The 22,928-nt window shown below is 46.2% G+C and overlaps 2 protein-coding genes across 3 annotated transcripts; both read left to right on the top strand.

Annotated features, from left to right (window-relative positions):
* The first annotated feature begins 841 nt into the window (after positions 1-841).
* Positions 842-8,931, top strand: LOC306784874 (procollagen galactosyltransferase 1-like). Of its 2 annotated transcripts, XM_079279046.1 has the most exons (12): positions 842-1,373; positions 4,108-4,218; positions 4,316-4,433; positions 5,091-5,225; positions 5,890-6,094; positions 6,197-6,316; positions 6,709-6,785; positions 6,879-6,985; positions 7,370-7,502; positions 7,807-7,934; positions 8,346-8,552; positions 8,651-8,931. In XM_079279046.1, the coding sequence occupies exons 1-12, from the start codon at positions 1,033-1,035 to the stop codon at positions 8,919-8,921; spliced, it is 1,953 nt and encodes a 650-aa protein (XP_079135172.1). In that variant the 5' UTR covers positions 842-1,032; the 3' UTR covers positions 8,922-8,931. The 2 variants fall into 2 exon arrangements, with proteins under 2 accessions (XP_079135172.1, XP_079135171.1); XM_079279045.1 differs by having other exon boundaries at positions 5,890-6,316.
* Positions 8,932-12,617: 3,686 nt separating this feature from the next.
* Positions 12,618-15,284, top strand: nxnl1 (nucleoredoxin like 1; the record flags this gene model as incomplete). The annotated part of the gene is made up of 3 exons (XM_079278591.1): positions 12,618-12,853; positions 14,763-14,852; positions 14,972-15,284. 3 exons carry the CDS (start codon positions 12,618-12,620, stop codon positions 15,282-15,284), a joined length of 639 nt encoding a protein of 212 aa, XP_079134717.1.
* Between the last annotated feature and the right edge of the window lie 7,644 nt (positions 15,285-22,928).

Raw genomic sequence — 22,928 nt, 5'->3', positions numbered from 1 at the left:
CAGCACCAGGCACAGTGTGTGATGAGGGATTGTTTTCAGCGCTAAATGTTCAGCCCTGTTTGAAAAGCAGAACTCATCCGTGCTGTAACTATGGGCCTTTTTATTTGCACCATTTGTTTGCTTTTGTTATTGAAGAATATTTTCATTTCCTGCAGGGATGAGGTGCTCCCTGCCACAGCGGTTCATGCCTCTCCCTGTCAGTCAGCAACCCCTGCAGCTCCAGCTTTTTTCAATGGACAGAAAATGAATCTACAACTATTTTGATATTCAGTTAATTAAGATCAAGCAAACATTTAAAACACGAGCTGATTCAAGCTTCTGAAATGTGAGGATAAGTGATTTTCCTCTGCTTCACATCACAGAGAAATCTATATCTTTGGATCATCCGGGCATACAGTAGAGTAGAATAGATGCATAGAATAGATGTATCGCATGCACTTGTGTTCTACTCACTGAGTTGTCAAACAGCTTTTATAACGTTGTTTTGTGTTTTTAAACATATTTTTGACTTCTTTACTAAATTACTTTTGGCTCATGTGGAATAAGCAAAGTTGGCTGTACACAATCACATGCAAAGCTTTGATACATGTACAGTATATGTATTTCCTGTGAGTGAATTGTGTATCAAACATCGATGATGCTGCAAAGCAGTGACTCCCAACTTCGGACTTTTGTTTGTTTTGTACATGAATTTCTGCTTTTCTTCTTGCAATATACTTTGCTTGCAGATGAGACAAGCCTGCGGGATATTGAACGCACGGACACGCCCACGTTGCGTTCTGTCTGTCCTGCAGCTGGGTCTGTTCTTAAAGGGGAGGACATCATATCGCAGAGGGAAGCCCAACAGGCTCTTTGGCCTCAAAGGATACACGAAGTTATTTATGTGAAATACGATTCATTTTAAACCAAACCTGGCAGGAACTCCCTGATATGATTAATTTTAACAATCTACACGAGGCACATAAATGTGCATCAACGACTTTATTTTGAGAGCACCAAATTCTCCTTCAACCGGTCCGGACATGCCCTTTAATGCCGCCTGCTCCTCCGCCATGTCGCCGCTGTCGGCATAACACAACAGCGGGACCCTCAGCTTCCACGTCCTCCGTGTCCGTCTCTGTCCGCCGCGTCTCCAGCGAGTTGATGTCCCCTGCCATGCCCCGGGTCACCTCTCTGCTGCCTGCCCTGCTGTTCGTCCTCCTGCCGGGCCGGAGCCGGGGATATTTCCCCGAGGAGCGCTGGAGCCCCGAGTCTCCGCTCCTCGCTCCCCGGGTTGTCGTCGCGCTGGTGTGCCGCAACTCGGCGCACTCTCTGCCGCTGTTCCTCGGAGCCATCGAGCGCCTCAACTACCCGAAGGACCGCGTTGCGCTGTGGTGAGTGTCGCCGCTGCAGACCGTTATAAACGTAATGTTTCAGGTATATAATGTCAAAACTTTGAAAAGTGTTTTTAAGAAAATAGAACAGGCAGTAAAGTACGACAAAGTGTGATTCAACGTGCGTGTGCGCTCACACAAGGCAGCAGCAGAGACATAAGTCAAGCCCCGTTCGGTGCATTATAGAGGACAACTCCGCCTGCCTTTTGCGCGTGCCCTTGCGCGTGCTGGCCAGGTGGGGCCGCTGTGTTATTATCAAAATGTAGGCTAACGCACGAGCGCTTTATCTCACCAAAACACTTTACAAATCAAATCAGCGGTGCAATGAGTAACAGTCAGAGCAGCGTGGAGCACCGGGGTGTTGTGGAGACTTGTCCCCCGTGCAGCGGAGCTCGGAGGGCGGGTTGCAGGAGCAGCGGACTCGCGCCTGTGTAAAAAGTTCCATTCAGTCCCAGATCGCCTCTCCACCCCCCCCCCCCCCCCCCCCTACCCCACCCTCACGTTTTTCGCTCCCTCCCTCTTCTCCTTCCACATCTTCGTTTTGCAGACTCGACGAGAACAAATTCACTATCGTTGTAAAATAAATAAATAAAGAAATACAATTATAATTGGCACCCGAGCCACCAAAATGTTGTGCAAGATTTCTATGAAAATGTATTCCCCTTCCTCAACCTCAGTCAGCTTGTCGTTATGTCACATGCCCCCCCCCCCACATCCTTCCAGATCATCCTGGTCTCTCCAGCATTGCTCACTTCCTGTCCATGTCTTTTGGATCCCGTGCCAATACATCTGTTTTTAGACATATGTTTATGAAAGATGAAGAGTCATCTTTTCACCAGCATTCACACCTGACAGGTTAGATTATATTTCTTGGAAACCCAGTGACCCGATGAAGAGCAACAGCCTCGAGCAGAGTTGTGTCTAATGTGACTGTGTTTGGATTCAAACTAAACACCGTTCACTCCTGTGAATCTAGCGTCTGATCCAAACAGGGGGCCTCTTCCGAGAGTAAGCCTTGCAGTGAACCTTTTCAGTTGGAGCTAGAATGAGGGATTCGAGTGTCTGTGTGTCTGTTTAAACAAACCAGCTTGGAGCTTCCCCCCCCCCCCTTCCCCTTGTATCGCAGCCAGCAAATACAGCCTCGGTGCCTGCGTCTAACTATCTGAGCTCAGTCTTCTGCGCGGCTGCTTTGATCTGCAACACATCCCTTGAAGAGATTTTGGAAAAAGCGGCACGAAAGACTTAAACCGAGCTGCTAGCTGGCCACCTGTCGATACCTGCAGTTATCAGCCTGACGGGTTAAGATGGAGTATTTGGCAAGCGGCAGCATACACACACACACACACACACACACACATGTAGCCTAATGATGTGTGTGTGTGTGTGTGTGTTTTCTGCAGGGCCATGCAGGATGGATGTTATTCCATAAACCTTCCATTTGTATCCGTCTCTCTCTCGCTCTCTGTGTTATCCTTCAGGCACGGTTCTATTGCTGGCATGCAAGCACACACTGAATCAATCCTTTTTTTTGTTCGCTCTACCTTTGCTCATTCAAAACTTCACAGCAATCAGAGAGGGAAAGGTAGAGAGGGGGGAAGAAGAAGAAGAAGAAGAAGATGGTGTAGTCACGTGTAGGTGCTGGGACGGCACGGCTGTGTTAAAAACACCACGGACAGGCGGGAAACGAACACATGCAGCACGCCGACTGTCACTCACTCCATGATGGAGCTGGGAGTAAATCCATGTCTCTCATATTTCCACATTCTTTCCCTCTCTCCCCGGCTTTGTCCGTGCCGCCGCCCCCTCCCCGACACACTGAGGTTTGTTGTGATAACGCAGACGGATCTCCGTCAGCCCCGATTGTCTGTCTGTGCTCGTCTTTGTCCACCGCGTCTGACATTGGCGACGTGCAGCGCCGCTCTAATGACAACGAGACCCTCACAGGACCAAAGCAGCGACAGATGATGAATCAATATTGTGTCATCTGGGAGTTGGTATCTTAAACACTGTATTTTACCCTTGAAGCAGCAGTCATCTGTGTTTTCATAAAATAACTCCTACTACTCGTGAATTAAATGAGTAAACGGTTCAGGCTTATTTTAGAATATCGCACAATTGAAGTTTGTCAATACTGCCGGCTGCTGAATATTTATTGTTATTTAATCTATATTACCAGATAAATGTGCTCTATCAGGATGCATTCCATCGGATCACACGCGTTCTGGAGTAGCAATCGTAACACCGATAGGAACACAGATTCCAAAACCTTCGATGGAAGTGTTGCGCAGTACCAATGAGATACAAATACGAGAAGTCTTTTTCACCACCGCATTTAAAACCTGCGTTCCTCGATGCATGCAACGGATTGGGATCTTTCAGGTACCGTGAGCGTGTGACTGCACATCGCTTCTTACTGTAAGTGGTTTTAGCTCACTGCAGTAAACGACTGGAGATGGAGGACACAATGGAGGCCCTGTTGTGAGAGTGCCGTTTGAGTGACAGTATAATAACCGCTGACAGATATTTATGAATAAGGCATTGTCGTGCACAGGCGATTTCAGCCAGTGGCCCCGATGCACCCGAATAAAGGCGGAATCGCTGAATTTTAACGACAGTGGTGAGGAAACAGTTTTTTACCTGTCTGTCTGTCTGTCTGTCTGTCTGCCTGTCTGTCTGTCTGTCTGTCTGTCTGTCTGTCTCCCCCCCCTCCTCCCATCCTCCCATTCTCCCACAGGGTGGCGACAGATCACAACATAGACAACACCACAGCCATCCTGAGAGACTGGCTTATCAAGGTGGAGAATGACTATCACTATGTGGAGTGGAGACCTCAAGATGAACTCGGGTACCGTGTGTGCGTGTGTGTGTGTGCGTGTGTGCGTGTGTGTGTGTGTGTGTGAGACACGTACTTTACTTAACGGGTTTCTCTGTGCACGTCTCAGAGCCTTTGAAGACGAGACGGGGCCTAAGCACTGGAATAATCTCCGATACGAACACGTCATGAAGCTGCGTCAGGCAGCGCTGGAGACCGCCCGTGAGATCTGGGCCGACTACCTGCTGGTATGTCATCATCCACTCAACGGCTCCGTAAGCCTCCTCGTATTAGGCTCTCTCTGTGAGGTCACCGGGTCAGATGTGTGCATGGGCGTCCCGCGGCTCCACGGTCAACGTTCAAAATGTGGATGGGAAAGCGGAGCTCAATCTTTTACACAGAAAAGAAAAGGAACTGCATTAAGGAGTCAACGTTATGACCTGTGACTAAAGCCACCTTGCAGACATTTTCATTGACTCGTCACTAATGCACTTTATTATTTACAATGTCTTAATTACGACTTAGTCTTTAAATCTAATCCCCCAGAGTACCTGGCGAATACCAGCTAATATATCAGCCCCACTGGTTAGCGGTCAAAGTAAAAGACAAAAAGTACAGTTTATAATCTCAGTTTGAAGAATGAACTCGTCTTTAACCAGAGTGCAGAACATCCCCCTGCAAATATTGGAGCAGCCAGTCGCCCAGGCTTGTTTTAACTCCCGGGCTGTGGGATACGACGGGCGAGGAAGGATCTGATTATGTTCACGGCCCTCTGTCATCGAGCCATGTGGCTGTGGGCCGATCAATCATTCGGTGACAGCGGGGGGGGACGTTTGTCCCTGTGCTTGCATGTTCACGTTTGCGATTTCTTGTCGATATTTTGTGCCCTTCTCCTCCGTCTGCAGGTGGCCGACTGTGACAACCTGCTCACCAACGCGGACACGTTGTGGAAACTGATGAGTGAGAACAAGACCGTCGTCGCGCCAATGCTGGAGTCCAGAGCTGCGTACTCTAACTTCTGGTGCGGCATGACTTCACAGGTACATTCAGCTACAGGAGGAATATTTAGAAACACGATGGTGACATTAGAAATCCGATTTAGAAATGGACATAATCAGATGCGTTCTATAAGACGATTATACAAATATTCTGCATGGGCTTGGAATTATGAACAGCATGTTACCGGAGTACGGCTTTTTCTTGGCACTTGACACTTGGCAAAGTTTCCACCAGCATCTTCGGTCACTCTTAACACACAAACTGGACCAACAGACTGTCGAGGTTACTCTCCATCATCGTCACGGTGACGAAGAAGATAAAGTCTGCCTCTCTGTGGGTTACTGACGGTGAATAAAATATCCCTTTTAATGCAGTCCCGCTGAATAATAGCGCTCCTGTCACCTTCTTAGCACACAAATACGATCTAGTGGGAATTTCACACTTTTTCACACTTTTCCTGTGCACGAGGAAATCAAATTTCACACTTCCTATGAGTAAATTTGAAGGTTTAGAGAAGTTTTCTTATTGTATTCCAGTGTTTCATCTCAGATTACTGGGCCGGAACTGAATGTTCTGCTGAATGTAACTCGTAAATTAAAGTAAATGATTGCTATCACAGGTAAATTCAACTTTTCTGCTCTGATATAATAGGATTTAGCTTCCAGCTGTGTGTAACCGTGCAGTGTTTGTGTGCACTCACTGCAGGGTTACTACAGACGCACACCAGCCTACATGCCTATCCGTAAGCAGGAGCGTCGTGGCTGCTTCGCCGTACCGATGGTCCACTCCACCTACCTAGTGGACCTACAGAAAGAGGCCTCCCGTCAGCTGGCCTTTTATCCACCGCACCCAGAGTACAGCTGGGCCCTGGACGACGTCATCGTCTTTGCCTTCTCGGCTCGCATGTCGGGTGGGACAAAGGCAACGGAGATGGGCTTGTTATCTGGAGACAGCTTGCTGTGCTTTGTGTTTGTAAGCATGTGTTGTTTTGTTTCTGCTTTTATCTTCTCAGATGTGCAGATGTACGTGTGCAACAAAGAGACTTATGGGTATTTTCCAGTGCCGATGCGTTCCCACGGTACCCTGCAGGATGAGGCGGAGAGCTTCGTGCATACTCAGCTTGAGATCATGGGTGAGTCGAGAGGGCAGAGAGCGCTCACAGAGGATGATTTCTTTGTGTGTCACAGTTTTAGTGGTGAAGCACTTACACAGACTAGAAGGACTCGAAAAATAGATTTCACGTTATCGAAGTAAAGGAAACTGCCTTTAGTTAAATATCACTTTATACTCTGCTGTGCACATAGAGTGTGCATGGTCTTTGTGCAGCATTACTGTATGCATTAACGTGAACAACTACAATTTGAAAACCAATAATGATAAAAAAAAATGCTGAGTTCTAGTGTATACAAATCAATGGTTGATTTTGGAAATCTCCTGCGGATCCACATTTGGGAACCCCTGTCCCACCACATTTCACATTCTCTTTGTAACCCCCCCCCCCCCCCCCCTTTCCTTTTATGAAAGTGAAAAATCCTCCATTGGAGCCCTCCAGCTTCCTGTCTCTCCCTCCCAAGCAGCCTAACAAGATGGGCTTTGATGAGGTACACACACCAAGTCGCATACACACACGGAAACACACACACACACAATAACCGAAGCATGTGTGTGAGGTTTTTGCATTTGTGTGCACCCAGGTGTTCATGATAAATCTGGTGCGGAGATCTGACCGTCGCGAGCGAATGCTAAGAACTCTGTATGAGCAGGAGCTCAGCTGTAAGGTTGTTGCTGCTGTGGATGGCAAGTACGTCGCTCATCTCCCTCCCCTCCCCCCACTGCCTGTGTCTTCCTGATTTGTGCCTCTGCAACATGCCGTGTCGATTGATGTAGGGAGGCTGAGCTGAGACTAACAACCAGGTGAAAAGTAGTGGGTGTGTGCTGCCAATTAGATATTCTCTGAGCCACGTAGGCTCCAGTCAGTCGGTAACACTTTTACACATTTCATTGTTGTCTTCATTTAAAATGGTGAGAATGAATAGAAAAACAGCTCGCAAGACATGCATGCCTCATGTTCTGTCTGTCCCTTTGCTTCACACACACACACACACACACACACACTCATCAGATCCATATGATGTGTTGTTTCCATCTCTAACCTCCTTGTTTTTCCCTCCTCTTTCCCCTTCAGAGCTCTGAACAAGACTGATGTAGAGTCGATGAGGATTAAGATGCTGCCGGGCTACAGAGACCCTTATCACGGCCGGCCCCTCACCAAGGGTGAACTGGGTTGTTTCCTCTCTCATTACAACATCTGGAAGGAGGTGAGACGCTCGGGCAGGCCTCCGGCCTCCGGGTCTGACCTGTGCACGGTAGATAACGTTTACTACTGAACAACGCGGTATCTCAGTTTGTGTGAGAAGTGGCAGCTTGGTGAGAGTAATGAGCTCGTTTTATTTATGTTTCAACAAATAAGACGCCTGCCTTTCAGCACGTTTCTGTTCAGCAAAGGAAACCCTGTTGTCGGTTATATGTCTTCATGTCCACAGTTTAGTCCAACGACACGTCAGGACATCAAATGTATTCGCTGTGGATTCAACATTTGGCACTTTTCCATCACGATACCAGATAGCAGATGGTGGTCTGCAGACCTCCCTGGTCATCGAGGACGACCTGCGCTTTGAGGTGTTCTTCAAGCGACGTCTCCAGACGCTGCTGCAGGAGGTGACGACACACGAGCTGGACTGGGATCTCATGTGAGTGATGTAAAACGCCACGTTGTAAACAGACAGGATTACCCCCCCCCCCCCTTCAGCTCAATCCGTCCATCTGTCACACACGATCACATGCTGAAAGCACTTGTGGGAATTACTGAGATGCTGCAGCATTTTCACATCGGACTGATCACTGTCATCGATACGCTGACGAGGAGGAGTTCTTCACACGAAGTGAAAGCACCGTTCAAGATGATACAAAATATGTTACAATATGCTTGAATCGATTCAGTTTTGAATTTTACGTAGATTCTGGATGAATTGAACAGTGCTTTGCTCATCGACTGACTGCATCAACATGTTTAAATGAATTGATGTCAGTCTGTTTTAGATGCCTGTGCTACTTTCGTGCTTATGATGTTTATTGTCTCTTGTCTTGAACTCTGAATACAGTTACATCGGGCGGAAGCGGATGCAGGTGGACCACCAAGAGAAGTCTGTGCCACACATCCACAATATCGTGGAGGCGGACTACTCCTACTGGACACTGGGCTACCTGCTGTCTTTACAAGGAGCCCAGAAGCTCCTCAGGGCCGAACCGCTGATCAAGTTGCTTCCTGTCGATGAGTTCCTCCCCGTCATGTACGATAAACATCCAGTGTGAGTACAACCCATCCGTCCCTCTCGTCTGTCTCTTTCACTCTGTCCTGTGGCGCTCTTGTTAGTCCAATCACGTCCCCGCTCCTCTCACTCCTCAGCTCAGAGTACATGGACCACTTTGAGATTCGGGACCTGCGTGCCTTTTCGGCCGAGCCGCTCCTGGTGTATCCGACCCATTACACCGGCGACCGGGGCTACATCAGTGACACGGAGACCTCGGTGGTCTGGGACAACGAGACCGTCAAAACCGACTGGGACCGAGCCACGTCGAGGAAAACTCAGGAGCAGGGGGAGCTGAGCTTCGAGGCCCAGAACTCTGGCGTGCTGCAGTCTGAACTGGAGAACTGGAGCGCACGGGACGAGCTGTGATGAAGAAGAGGGAGATGGGACAAAGCTGTGATAGTGGGGGGGATGGAAAAGATGGAGAGAATATAACAGAGTAGATGGACACGGAGCTGGTGACTCGTGCTTCTTTTCTTCTCTCGCCACTCGTGATCATTCTCCTCAGAGATGAGGTGTAGAAGTAGAGTTAAGTGCTGAAGAGTCAGTCTGCATCCAACGCTCATCCTTTGACCACAGCCTGGTCCAATAGCAGTTCCATGTTTTAAATAATATTTTGCCCGGACGTATCCCAAACCACATTATATATAAAGTCCCCAGAGGGAATGACATATAGAAATATGAATTGGAAGAAGTCTTCTTCTTCTTCTTCTTGGTGCTCTTCACATCTTGCTCTTTAGTTCAGCCATCGTGTGATTGAAGTAAGTTTTATACGGTTGTTACTTTAATAACGTTTCATATGTTTCACTCATGAATCTGTGTTGCCTTTTATTTCATGTCAAACCTTTTTACACTTTGGTAACAGCTGCGTGCTGGTTTAGTGTTTCAGTGTTTTCCACTCAGTTTTAACATTTTTGCATTTTGTTTGTTGATCGGATCAGAAAAACAAATTAATAGAGATTTCTTTGTAACTTTCCATGTTTAGTTCTCTCCACAAGTGTTATTTTTAACCAAAGAATGAATAAAACCTTTTATAATGACTGGTTGTGATGTTCTTTACTGAATTTAGCTCGGACTATAACTGACATTGCACACATTGTGGGTTCAGCAGCTTTGATCGTGACCGTCCCGCTGCCCAGCAGAGACGCTTCTTTAAATCGGTGCCTGCTGGTGTTTGCCTGCCCTGCTCGTACATCATGGTCAGTTTGGGCTGCAGCAGGCCGCCATTACTCCTCCTTCACTATGTTTACGCAGACGATCCCTTCTGTGCTCCTAACATGTGAAGCGTGACCGTTTCATGTCATTTGTCAGAGAATAAAATACATTGCACTAGTTAGAGAACGTGCACCTGATACTTGCCACACTTTAAGCTCTGTGATGCTGTTCTTATCGGCACAGCTTTGCTCTAAGCTAAATGCTAACTCGGCATGCTAACATGGAATGTTTCGCTGGTAATATTTAGTTCTGCTCATTAGCAATATTATTACTCCATGTAAACACAAAGAACCGCTGGAGCAAGTCTTTATATTTGCTGGTATTTGATCACAAACCAAAGTATTGAACAATCTATCATTTTGACCCACAAAATCCACAATTCATTGAATCCACAGTGAAGATGAATGTCATGGCTGAGAAGCATTAGCATGTGTTGTGTTTGTTTGCTCACATGTCCACAGCATCTGTGTGTGTGTGTGTGTGTGTGTGTGTGTGTGTGTGTGTGTGTGTGTGTGTGTGTGTGTGTGTGTGTGTAGTGCTGTGGCACACGTCTGTGACTCAGGCTAATCCTATTGGATCACTCTCTCCCTGCTCTATATTTACCTCAGCGCTCTCTGAGATTAACTCAGGTATTTTCTGCTGGTGCCCCTGCAGATCAATAGCCACTTCTCTACAGTAGAAGCTGCTGGGGCTCAACTCAAGCTATCGACCTCCTCAGTTCATTTCCTTGAAGCTCCGCATCCTGGCTGTCAAATTATCTCGATGACAGGATGCAAAAGAATCAGTATGTGCTCCGAGGGGTAAATGAGTGACATCAGTAATTAGCAGGACTACAACGAGCAGCGTTTGGCTGTGAGGGAAAGGTTGGAGCAGAGTAGGAAGCTCCACTTGATGCGAACATAAAACATGTCTGTCCTTTTTCTTTGTCTCCTGTCTGTCTTTATTTCCACGATTTAACCTACATGTCAGTCCTCCTTTTGCAATCCAATTTGTCCTTTACTTCATCCTTCCTTTCCACCCTCCCTTCGTCTCTTCAAGTAATAAGATTGCCACTGTTGAGCTGGAGTTTTAGGGGCCAACAGTGCACACACACACACACACACACATAAACACGCAAAGACACACACACACAGGAGCAACCTCTGCCCCTGAATTACAGCACTGACACACCTCCAGCTATCTGTAATCTCCCTCCGTAGACCACACAGACTGCCGAGTAAAGAAATTACAGCGAGAGGAGTGAAGAGGCAGTGAAAGGTGCACAAAGCAGAACAAACTTCACAGGATTTAAAGGAAGAAAGAAAGCAAATCAAAGAAATAGGAAAATGGCCTGAAAGAGAGGAGGAACTGGACATATTTCTTTCTTGTATAGGAGTCGAGGAGTTTCAAGGTGAGGTCAATTACTTGTGGTACATGCAGCTGACAGCCCGTGCAACGATTGATGGTCTATTAAATGAGCAACGAACAAAACAAGGCAGTGTTGCTCGTATATATCAGGTGTGATCGTCTCAGCTCCAATCAGTGAGCGGGATTATCGTGAAATTACTTTTTCCAAATGTAGGATTTAAGCCCTGACCTTTCAGAGTCTTTCCGTAAATCCTCCTTTTTTTCCCAGGTAAGATGCAATGCTGCTCAATTTCAAACATATTTCTCCTACATCAGCCTTGGAAGTTTCTGTCCAGAGTCGTGGGCTCAAATGGATCTGGCACAGCTCAGAGCCGGAGAGCCAAATCTAATTTGTGAGGTTATCGCTGTCAATTCGCAGCCTGCAGCGACTGCTGCCACAGTGAAATACAGGCTGGCCGAGACAGATAAAGCACATTTCAGAGATGTTAGGCCTGAACTTTATTTCTAGATATGAAATTTATTTCTGATGTGTTTTTTTGTTCTGAGCCATAACACCATCCCACAAAGGGCTGATTCATACTGGCTGGCCTGTTGTGTAATATATTTCATTTGTCTTCAACAACTATTGTAGCTTATATATGGATGTCCTTCAGTATAGGTCGCAACACAAAAATCTGTCTGATGTGATTTGGTATCATAAGTGGCACAGATAACTTCATTCATGTATTTTCATGTTCATGTATATAAATGAATCGTTGCTAATTGTGATAACAATGAAAGCTATGAAGAGCTTCCTCTGCTGCACTGGAGCAGATGTGCTTCTGTTGTTACCAAACACAGATATTTTACGAAACAGATGTGTTTCGTAAAAAAATAGTTTTTAGTTGTTCTGGATGAACATAGAAGAAATATAAGCAATACAGTATATAAGTGTCTTTGTTGCGGCCAATCAGATTTGAACGAGTGACAGACTCCTACGTGAGAACCTGCCAGAACCGTTTTTGTTAAGCAACATTTGAATCACAATCATGACCGTTATGGAGTTTTCTACTTGATTTTTGTCTCATTTAGTCATGAATATTTAGTCCCATGTTTTGAAACCAAAATTAGAAAATAGACCGTAACGCAATGCAGCTACAATGTGTGTATTCACAATTTGGAGAAAAACAAATCCATACTGTTTCCACTACGGTGCTTTTGCTACTTCTCTTTCCAAACATATCTTAAATCTCAGCTGTGTGCAATGACTTCACACTCTGTGGCATATTGAAAGCCATTCTGGGAAATCACGAAAGTTAAATTCCTGAGGCTGCACTGAGAGTCTCAGATGATCTCTTAAAGACATCCAGCAGTGTAGCTTTTGTCCTTCGGATGCAGTCGGCATGGATGCAGACAATGAACTGAAGCATGATAAAGACAACACATTGATGTGGTAGCACCAACATATGAATCTGTATTTCACCATCCCTTCTCCAACAGAGGGCCTTTACCCTTTCTGGCATCATGGTGGACCTGTTCCTAAACCGAGTTCTGGTGGAGAACAACTGGGACCAGGATGAGCTCAACACGGAGCGAGAGATCATCGGGATCCTCGAGAACCGCATCTTGATGCTGTTCTTTGCATCTGCGGAGTGTGGCGAGTGCCAGGAGTTCCTGCCCGTTCTGAATGACTTCTTTAAGAGACTGAAAGATCCGGTGTACATTGAATACCCCAAACTGCTCGCACTCGTCTACGTCAGGTCTCTATCTTTCTTTCTCTTTATCTCCTTGGTGCACACCTGTGATTGCATGAAGTCACATTCACCCGTTTTATCATTCATAACATTTCCATATCCATCTCCTCTCTCCAGCTTGGACCAGTCGGAGGCGCAGCAGGACAGATTCCTCAAAGAGCTGCACAAAAAGGTTCTGTTTTTGGCTTTTGAGGATCCATACAGGAAGTAGGTGAAGAGAGGAAGAGAGTCTGTGTAGTTGTATGTTTCTAAAGTCAAATGAAGACATTTAATGGTAATTGCTATGCATGTGTGTTTTTCTGCTTGTCAGAGAACTGCAGGCTAAGTTTAAGGTGAAGGACGTACCAACAGTCGTGGTCCTTCGTCCTGACGGCTCCGTCCTCTCTCCAAATGCTGTGCAGGACATCTGTCGTTGTGGGTGTGACTGTTTCAGAGACTGGCAGGAATCAGCAGAGCTCATTGAGAGGAGCTTCATGCTCAATGAGCAGTTCGACAACCTAAATATGCGAAGTGCCACCGAACCGGTGAGGAGACTCAAGTACAAGACAGAGGACGACAAGAGGAAGAAGACATGGTGGAAGGTATGGGAGAAGGGCAACGATAGAAGTGAGGAGGAGGAGGAAGAGGAGGTGAAAGATGCAACGTTGGATAGAAAGAGAAAGGAGGGAGATAAAGGAACATGGTGGAGGAGATGAAGTAGAGAAGCGTTTGTTGTCTTAAGTCTTCAAGTCCAGCCTCCTACTTAATCCTTTGGTACTGCAGCCTCTTTACAGGCTTTTTGAAATAACATTCTGCCTGCAGTGACGCAGAACTTAAATAAATGCAAACTGAAAAGAGGTCCTCTGTTGTGCTGCCGGAGATATTGGCACGTAGAAGCACAACGTAACTGTGCCGCTCTGAAGGGAATGAATCTGATCGTGAGAAATATGCTAACGTTACTGCTAACTATATAAAAATATATATCTATATATTTTTTTTCCAAACTATGATCCAGTCTTATAATACTTTGTCAATTAATGATAAGTATTATAAGTTTTCAGTCATCAGAAACATACACACGTACAGTAGCCTACGGCTCATTTCTGCCTATGTCAGCACATTAAGGTCCAGCTTCTAAAGCTCCATGTTTGGTGGATGTTTGAAAAACCAAATGTTTGTTGTGATGATATGTTATATCTGTGTGTAATTCAGCTTTTTGTGGAGTTGTTGTGCCCCCAAATGGCCAAATAAAAAAAATATAACTGCAGCTTGTGCCTGCTGGTGTCAAATCAATATTTTGTCAAGCACTGTGTATGATATTTACAGCATTATTTTTGCCATGTTAATTATGGCGTGTCTCTTCAGCTAATCTTTATTTGATTATATATATATATATATATATGCTGTTAAATATGACTTGTATTGTATCAAAAAAACAAGAAAGTAAATATTCTGCGACCCAAGTTTCAAGAAAGTCTCTCATGCTGTAATTTCTATGCTTTCTGACTCTGTCGCATGCCTTTACACACACACACACACACACACACACACACACACACACACACACACACACACACACACACACACACACACACACACATTATGGTGTTGTTTAAACTTGTATTGGACTTGTAATGGAGCACATTTATCTACAAACCTCAAAACCCAAACTGTATCAGATGCTCTTTCCCCAAACTAATTTTAAACATGACTTTGCACAAGTTCTTGTATGCGTAATGTTGTGCACATACTATTCCCTTTGTATCTCTTGGAAAGGATAAGGAAATATGATCTTCATACTCTTTCTCAGTTATTGCCCAGTGAAAACAACTGTCCTCATAAGGCAGGATTCTAACACACATTTGGATAGGTTTCCAGACTTTTATCTGCCTACATCTCCCAGCAACGTGATCTTCCTTTTTCCTTTGTCTGTCAGTTTGGACCAGTCACAGGAACAGCAAGAAAGCTTCCTCAAAGAGCTGCCCAAGAAGTGCCTGTTCCTGGCCTACGAGGACCCCTACAGGAGGTGCGTGGGTTTGGCCACTTAGTTGTGTGCGCAACCTGCTGGTGGATGATGTTAATGTAAATATACCTTGCTGTATAAATCCATGAGCTGTCTGCCAATGTGTGTGTGTGTGTCCACAGGCAGCTGGAGGCCATGTTTAATGTGGAGGAGCTGCCCACAGTGGCGGTGCTGCGCCCCGACGGCTCCGTCCTCATCCCTAACGCAGTGGAGGAGATACTGTGCCTCGGCCCGGACTGCTACCGCAACTGGCAGGAGGCCGCAGAGATCATCGACAGGAGCTTCATGATCAGCGAGGACTTCGAGGGGAGGTCCATGCGCAGCTGGAGTGACCCCGTGAGGAGGCTGAAGTACAAGGTGGAAGATGAGAAGAAGAAAGAGACGAAGAAGAAGAGCAGAGGGTGGGGTGGAGGTGGAGGGGACGAGGCATGGTGATGGAGACCAACAAGAGGACAAGACTGAGTTTCCTCAAAAGGTGCCATGATTGGATTGATTGATGATGCTGCCAATGTTGCACAGTTCTGTTGAACTAAACAAAACAATACTGACATTCCTCATCTTATTACAGAGGTAGACACATCAAACTGACGTTTCTGTGACGAGATTTGCTTTTTTACATCAGAGCCAAGCAACGGGCTGCAGACAAATCTCTCGTATGGTGTGATATGCCAACGACCAATAAAAAGTAATGTAAATCTTTCAAAACAGAGCACTAAATACTGCTAACCTCAGTTTAGAATTTGTTGTTTTTAATGTCTTTGAAAGCTGCCAAGTATACAGTGAAGCCAAGGTCACGTCTGAGCCAAGAAACACCATAACGGCTTGTTTTATTACACCCACGAGGTTATTCACACCATTTCCCCATTTTCAGCAACACAGCTCTGTAATGCAATGCACTTGTACATGATCATTTGTACCATCCAATCAAAACACGTCACGCATAATCTTGAATCACTGAATTATTCAACGGCATTAAAATCATTTTGTTGGGGACTGTTGGTGCTATGAAGTCTCGCTCCACTTTACAGGCCACACAAGAAGCAATCAGGGCTATTCAAAGGAAGTCAAGTGAAATTGTGGAGATACTGGCTTTTCGACATTATCAGTGATTTCCTTTGACATGACTCATCCTCTTCACATACTGAGGACTGTCTTTAGTCTTTGCACACTTCCTCGCACGTGGTTACTGCACGAACGAGGCTTTAAGTCGGGGGCTAGATGAGCTCAAAGAAGACGGGAGGTTATCTTCTACATAACAAGAACGTATACAAAGAAAGCCACGAACAAACAGGGGTGAATAAAGCCACAGGGAGAATATAAATTGGGAGGGCAGGTGAGTACGAGGGCAGGTGTGGACAAGCAAAGAGGCGGGGAAACACAGGAGGGGTCAGATTTTAAAAATAAAACCAAATAATATGCACAGACATAATCAGGTTGTCTTTCATCCTCTGTGAGTGACCCCAGCCTTCGCTCTATGATGTCATTACTCCTAAAGTGCAAATACAAAAAGCGATAGAGTGCTTTTTTTAAATGAGTGTTGCATTGTCGTTGCAATGACAGTAGTGGCAGAGGGAGCAGGACATGCCTCTGCAGAGACAGACGATGAAACCAGATTGTCATCAGGTGCCTTCAAGGTGTGACGCGTTGATTGGTAGGTTTGACGTGCTCGATAAATGGCGGTGACATGATGGATCATTTAAAGGCAACCCAGTGTTAGAGACAGATTGACAAAAACTGTCTGTCAGAGCTGCTCAAAGCGAAGCTCTCCCTTTAGTTTCATGGACCGAATGCCCGCGTGCTTGTTGGATGTGCACGGACTGCACACAATAGCTCTGCATGCTCTTGTCGTATAGGAGCAACGTATACACGCTAAACCTAAATCTGAGCTGCTCAGCCCGTGTAACAAAGACACAGAGGCCTAAATAAACACGAGCCGCATGTTCATTCCGTGTTATTCCTCTCCTTCTGCCCACACAGCAGCTTATTGTTGCTCTCTCAGACAAACCTTGGTAATACAGTCTCCCCGCCTCTCAGTCTCTGCACACACGCGCGCGCGCGCGCACACAAAGTCACACACTCACGTTGCGCGCTCTCGAGAGCAGAACGCGCAACAAGCGGACCAGCGGATGGAGAGAGAGAGAGAGAGAGAGAGAAGAAGACGAGAGAAGGACGGATGCAAGGCGATGCCAGGAGCGGAAAACCTGCTCTCTCCTGGTTTATCCAGCTGTTTTCGTTTTGAAAATATTTTTTATCACGGCGAAATTTTCTAACACGGTTCCTGCATTTTTCTTTTTGTTTTGTTGAGAACCTGATATATCCCCCAACATCCGTCCTGATGTGCTGCTGCGCCTCATCACGATTCTTCGAGGACATGCAAAGCGGCTGTCATCGCGTCGACGTTATTTTCCATTAAATGCAAGGATGTAATATCGGACGCATACGATCAGCAATGACAAACGACGCCCGGGCTTGGTGAGCGAAATACATCGACGGAGGGGAGACGGAGCAGCTCGGGTCTGTGCGTTCATTTGCGCCTAATTATTGTTCTCGCGTGTGATCGTGTGCTTTCCTCCCGTCGTCCGTCGGAGCTGTAAGGCCCATAGCCCGCACCGTCTCTGGCCATGAAACCCGTGGGAATTATGATACCAACGTGACGCACAGTCACACAGCACAGCGGGGAAGACATCGAGCCTCAGCAGGACGGAGGGAGGGTGTGAGGTCCATCAGAGCAGAGCAGGTGCTACACAGAACACTGATCACAGGAGGAGGACGCCCAGTTGTTGTTGGACACATCGCGCGAATGACTGCCGTATAGCCCAGCAGGCATCGCCCCCAAACGTTTCCCTCACTGAATATTAGATTTTTTTTTTCATGCATCGGGCAGAGCGGAGCGGGAGAAAGGGAGGAGAGTACAGTGGGTGCACGAGGGCGCGGAGAGACGAAATGCGGAAGACGCAGTGAGCGAGGAGGAGGAGGAGGAGGGAAACCGGCAGATTGACGGTAAGATATGGATGTAGGCTATAAGGATGCACCCCGCCCCTCTTCTCTCTGTCTCCCTGTCTCTCTCTCTCTCTCTCTCTCTCTCTCTCTCTCTCTCTCTCACATGCACACGCGCACATGCATGATCAATGCCTGAGAAGACAGCAGAGGTGCCCTGCTCCTTCACGCTGCTGCTGCTGTCAAGGTCCATTTGATCACTGAGGGACAGGGATCTGATGCAGGGCCTAAACTGCTCGCTGCCGCTAAAGCTGGGTCAGTAGTATAGGAGTGTGAGGCATGTGTGCTGTGAAATATTCATGGCCACGTGATTCGCCTCCTCTGGGCCTCAGAGGAGTGCAGGGAGAAAGTGGCCTAATGACTCAGGGTGTCTCGTGCTGGCCCAACAGAGCGGTCTGTCACAAGTGGGCTGAGTTATGTTCATCACACTTGCACACATCACACTCCTTCGTTGCAGTGTCTGGTGTGCTGCAGAGGAAAGCGGTGTACACACACACACACACACACACACACACACACACACACACACACACACACACACACACACACACACACACACACACACACTCGGGTTTTGGTAATGTTTGCTGGTTTGGTTTGCTGATTCACCTCAGGGAACATGAGGAGAAAAGAGAGGCAGTAGAGGAGAGTGCAGGCCGAGCGAGAGTCCATTATCAATATTTCAGCGAGGGGATGAGAGGACTGGGTCAGTGGAGGAGGCCAGGCCGGGAGGGGGGGGGGGGGGAGGGGGGGGGGGGGGGAGGGGGGAAGAGGAGACAAATGAAGGAGGTGGAGGGTTGAGGGGGGGACGGAGGGATGAGAGAGAAACGGCCCAGTGGCCGACAGGACTCGTGCTCCTCTGTCAGGAGGAATTTCCGATACATTTGTAACCTTGAGTGTGTGACGGACATTTGTGAAAAGGATGATTGCTTTGCACTGATTTATATAGTGACCACACATTTTAATAAGGTGACTCACCTAATGTGTGTGTGTGTGTGTGTGCCTGCACCGTGCAGGTAAAACAGAGGTTTGTTTCCACGTAGGGATCATTGACATCAACCACTGAGGAGGAAAAAAAGAAAATGTATATTTGCCTAAACCACTCAGACACGCACTGCACACACACACATTTGGATGGATTTGACTTGTAAAACGCAGCATATTTGTCTCTTTTCTCTTCGGACCCCCTCACTCAGGTTCCTACCGCGTCTCTTTGCATCAGTCAGACACACACTGAGTCTGTGAGCGTGTGTGCAGGCCCGTTCAAGGCTATCAGTGGAATATTAATATTGTGAAAGGAGATTAAGCCTCGGCTGGGATTTCACTTGTAACAATATTGCAATTAATATTTCATGATAGATCAATACAAAAATAATAATTGGGTGATTAACTGACAATGAAGGTTTTATCTGTATACATGCGAAAGAAATAGGAAAGAAATGTTCTTTGGAGCTGAACGTTGAGTTGCTTGTTTTGTTCGATCAAAAACCTTCATCGCATGTGACAGAACAAAATAAATGATATGACAAAGCAAAGCAGCCTCCTGTTTGAGACGCCGCAGCCAGTGAATCTTTTGGCATTTTTTGCTTGAAAGATTATCGAAACGTGTAATTGCTCATCAAAAAAGCTGCAACTAGATTTTCCATCAATCGACTAATTGGTGTAATTCTGCTGTCGAGCGTTCAGTGATGACCATCATATCCAAATTGTGTTCTCTCTCAAAACTGTGTAAATGTCTGTAAAAGCACAAATAATCTTATATTTTATTAAGTACAACATTATTTGTTCAAATATATTGTCCAGGAGGTGTGGGTGATGAACAACATGATATTGATACATATTGTGGTATAGTGAGTTTTCTGAAAACACATTTGAGAAACAAATTGTATAAAATAACCCAGCAATCCGTCTGCAAGGTGATTTCTGCAGACTCCCTTTTAAATATGTTTCCAGTACAGTGTTGGGAGCCCTAATTGGCTCTTCATCACACAGAGGTAAACCATATACGTGATCAAATAACCAGGTTGTCTGCTTTTGGTCAAACAATGGTGGTTTAAAGCTACCTCACATATCACACAAGGGACAGCTTCCATCTTGTAATCGTGTAATCATGATGGGATATACTCTCCGACCTGAGTCGCATTCCTGTCTCGGCTTTCATGGCTGAAAGCGAATTGTCCGGCTGAAGCCTGTTCTGCCGTCCTGATAACAAAAGCTGCTGGATGCACTCGGCTCTGCTCTGTCACACCTCCGTCAACCATTACCCAGAAAGCAAAGAGGCAGATTTCTTTGTTGCCATGACTTTTAGTCACGCTTCAAGATCACAATCCTGTTCTTTGTCCGGGACTTTGTCTTGGTGACATCTTTGAAACAGCTCATATTATAGCGAGAGGTTATGCTGACACACAAATCATGTTGAGTGCAGAGGGGCAGGACGGGACGTACAGTACAACAGACGATGCTCAAGGTTGCTCCAAATAAAAGTCTGTACTCTTCCCAATGTCAGCCTCCGACATAAACATGAAGGTTTCTCGTGTTATCCCTCCACTGAGGCGATGGAGTCTCTGCTGTAAGAGCAGGAAAAGCTCACTTTTCCGGACACTCGCTTTATGTGCTGCATTCTCAAAGTCTCTCTGACACCTCCGCACTCAGACAGCATCAACCTGTACGTGCGTTACTACGACTGTAGATGTGTCACGTGTTCAACATTAGCAACCCGTTATGAATATTTAACCAACCCCCAAGACATCTGGTTCCCGGTCACTTCACTGTATTGAAATTTAGATTTTCCAGGATCTACAACATGACCTTTACCGCAGCATTTCCCTGCGGTTTTATTGTGAAAACTACGAGCAGAGTGCAGGGGATTAATCACACCAACACAGTGTGCCATTTTAAAAGGATGAATCACAGTTTTTAAAAATGTGTCTTGTAAGTAAGCTATGTATCAGCTTACTCACGTACGTAAAAAGAGGAATCAGTGGCTGTGATAAAACCCTCTCATCATCACAGGATATGTCATTTGAATTCCATATATTGATACATAATGTCACAAAGTGTCTTTTCTTTCAAATAATTTCCACACAGACTGCTTTAGCTTCATATTGCTTTGAAGACGTGATTTAGTTCCCCGTCACCTACATTGGAGTCGCACAGAGAAGGGATTGCTTCAAAGACGTTATGGAGAGGACGGACAATGACTGCGACAAATAGCTCTTTCAACCAACAAGTATTGTTTTAAGACCGACTTTTGAAAAACGCTACCTGTCCTCTGAGATCACGTTGAGGTGTTGTGGGCTGTTTTCCCCGTCTGTGTGGTGTTCTTCCACTCGACAGCTACTCATCTCAACTATTCTGCTTCACGCTGAACAGTGAGGAGGGAAAATGGAATCAAGTGATAGATGACCAAACGCTCCTGAAACTCTCATATTCCCAGAAAGTGCTTATAGTGCACTAAGGCACGGTGCGCTTAGAGTGAGTGCCGAGGGCAGACTTACGATCTTGATAAATATGCGAGGAAACTTATCAATGTTTAATCGACCTTCCTGCAGTCTGCAGAAGAGACTCGACTCTTTAGGTGAAAGGAAAGGACTCCTCACGCAAAAAGGATGTAAAAAAAGGACAGAATGAGAGGCCACGGATGGCATTTGGCCCCCTTGGCCTTCCATATTTCAAATGTCATTGTCAATCTTTATAAGGGGTTCGCGTTACAGATATGTAGTCAGTTTGGTATTTTAGCAGATGACTATATGTTAAAGCTGAAGGATAACTGAATATATTTCCATTTCCTCCCATTTACCCAAACCCCCAATGCTCTCGGGGGCGTCCGACATGCAGCGCAGGTCGTATCGTTCTGAACTTGGCTCTGAGCGTCGCTCGGTTTCCCGGCTGCAACAAGCGAATGATTGACAGAGGGCGACGCCTCCATTCCCCAGAGTCGCGCATCGACCAGACCAAACATACAGGCTCTAAAACCCTGTAAGTGGCTTTGGCTGCGGTGAGTAGGCCTCAGCCCTCTGGGAGCTGTGCAGGTCAGCGGTCTGAAACAGGCAAAAAAACGACAAAAATATCATCGAGGGCAACGAGCAAATTCACAGACGCTGTTGTTGTTAAAAAAGTATTTCAGCCAATAAAGCTTTTACTCTCGCTGTGCTGTCATGAAGACTAATCTCTCAGTCTCTCCCTCACCTCTTGATTGCTGTCTCTCTCTCTCCATCACTCACTCACACACAGAGACACTCACTTACTCTTCCATGAGGAACAAAACACAACAAGTCTGTTTCGTTACGTTGTGCTTCACAGTGATCCGCCCTGAGGCGCTGATAGCTCTCTGACCAGCTCTCTTTCTCCCTCTGTCTCTGTTGATTTTATGGCTATTTTATGGATTTTATGAACTTATTTTAACAAAGAAAAGCTACTTAACAAGACTGGAAATGGAGCACTGTTTGTGAAGGGGTCAATTTGATAATCAAAGTAGTTGCTGATCCATTTTCTGCTGCTACTGAGTCACTGTTAACAATGCTAGATATATGCACTCTCACTTAGAGAAGGCTGCTCCTCCAAGTAGGCCGGTCGGTGGCCCGGGGCTGGATTTTGGTTGCAGGCAGGGATCATGGTGCTGTACAGGGGGACTGGGTGTGTGGCTTTGTCAAGGCCCATCAGTGTCCTTGCTCTACTTACTCTGCATCAACACTTAAGGGTGTGTGTGTGTGTGTGTGTGTGTGTGTGTGTGTGTGTGTGTGTGTGTGTGTGTGTGTGTGTGTGTGTGCATGTGAGAGAGAGAGAGAGAGCGATGGTGGGGGTTGCGAGCAAAAGAACATGCTGCCATAAGGGTTTTGGATGAGATGAGTTGTATGGCGTGGGTGTGTGTGTGTGTGTATGTGATGAAAAAACGGAAAAGTTCTCATTCTGGTGAGTCTTTTGTGTACTGTGTTTAGTGTGTGTGTGTGTGTGTCACAGTGGTCCCGAGGCCTTTATTACAGTCTAGTTGGTTCAGTGGGCTTAAAGAAGGCAGAGGTCTCTCTTCTCTTTCTTGTGTGTGTGTGTGTGTGCGTGTGTGTGTGTGTGTGTGTGTGTGTGTGT

The sequence above is a fragment of the Melanostigma gelatinosum genome (genome assembly GCF_949748355.1).
Source record: "Melanostigma gelatinosum genome assembly, chromosome: 11".
In the NCBI taxonomy this organism is placed as follows: Eukaryota; Metazoa; Chordata; class Actinopteri; order Perciformes; family Zoarcidae; genus Melanostigma; species Melanostigma gelatinosum.
Note: the sequence above shows the minus strand (reverse complement) of the source record. Positions and strands in the feature narration are given on the sequence as shown.

Excerpts from the sequence above, each read along its gene's own strand:
- LOC306784874 (XM_079279045.1), top strand. The coding sequence starts at position 1,033 with ATGCCGCCTGCTCCTCCGCCATGTCGCCGCTGTCGGCATAACACAACA. Across the intron at positions 6,986-7,369 it reads GTTGCTGCTGTGGATGGCAA|AGCTCTGAACAAGACTGATG; the intron begins GTACGTCGCTCA and ends TTTCCCCTTCAG. Across the intron at positions 7,503-7,806 it reads ATTACAACATCTGGAAGGAG|ATAGCAGATGGTGGTCTGCA; the intron begins GTGAGACGCTCG and ends TCACGATACCAG.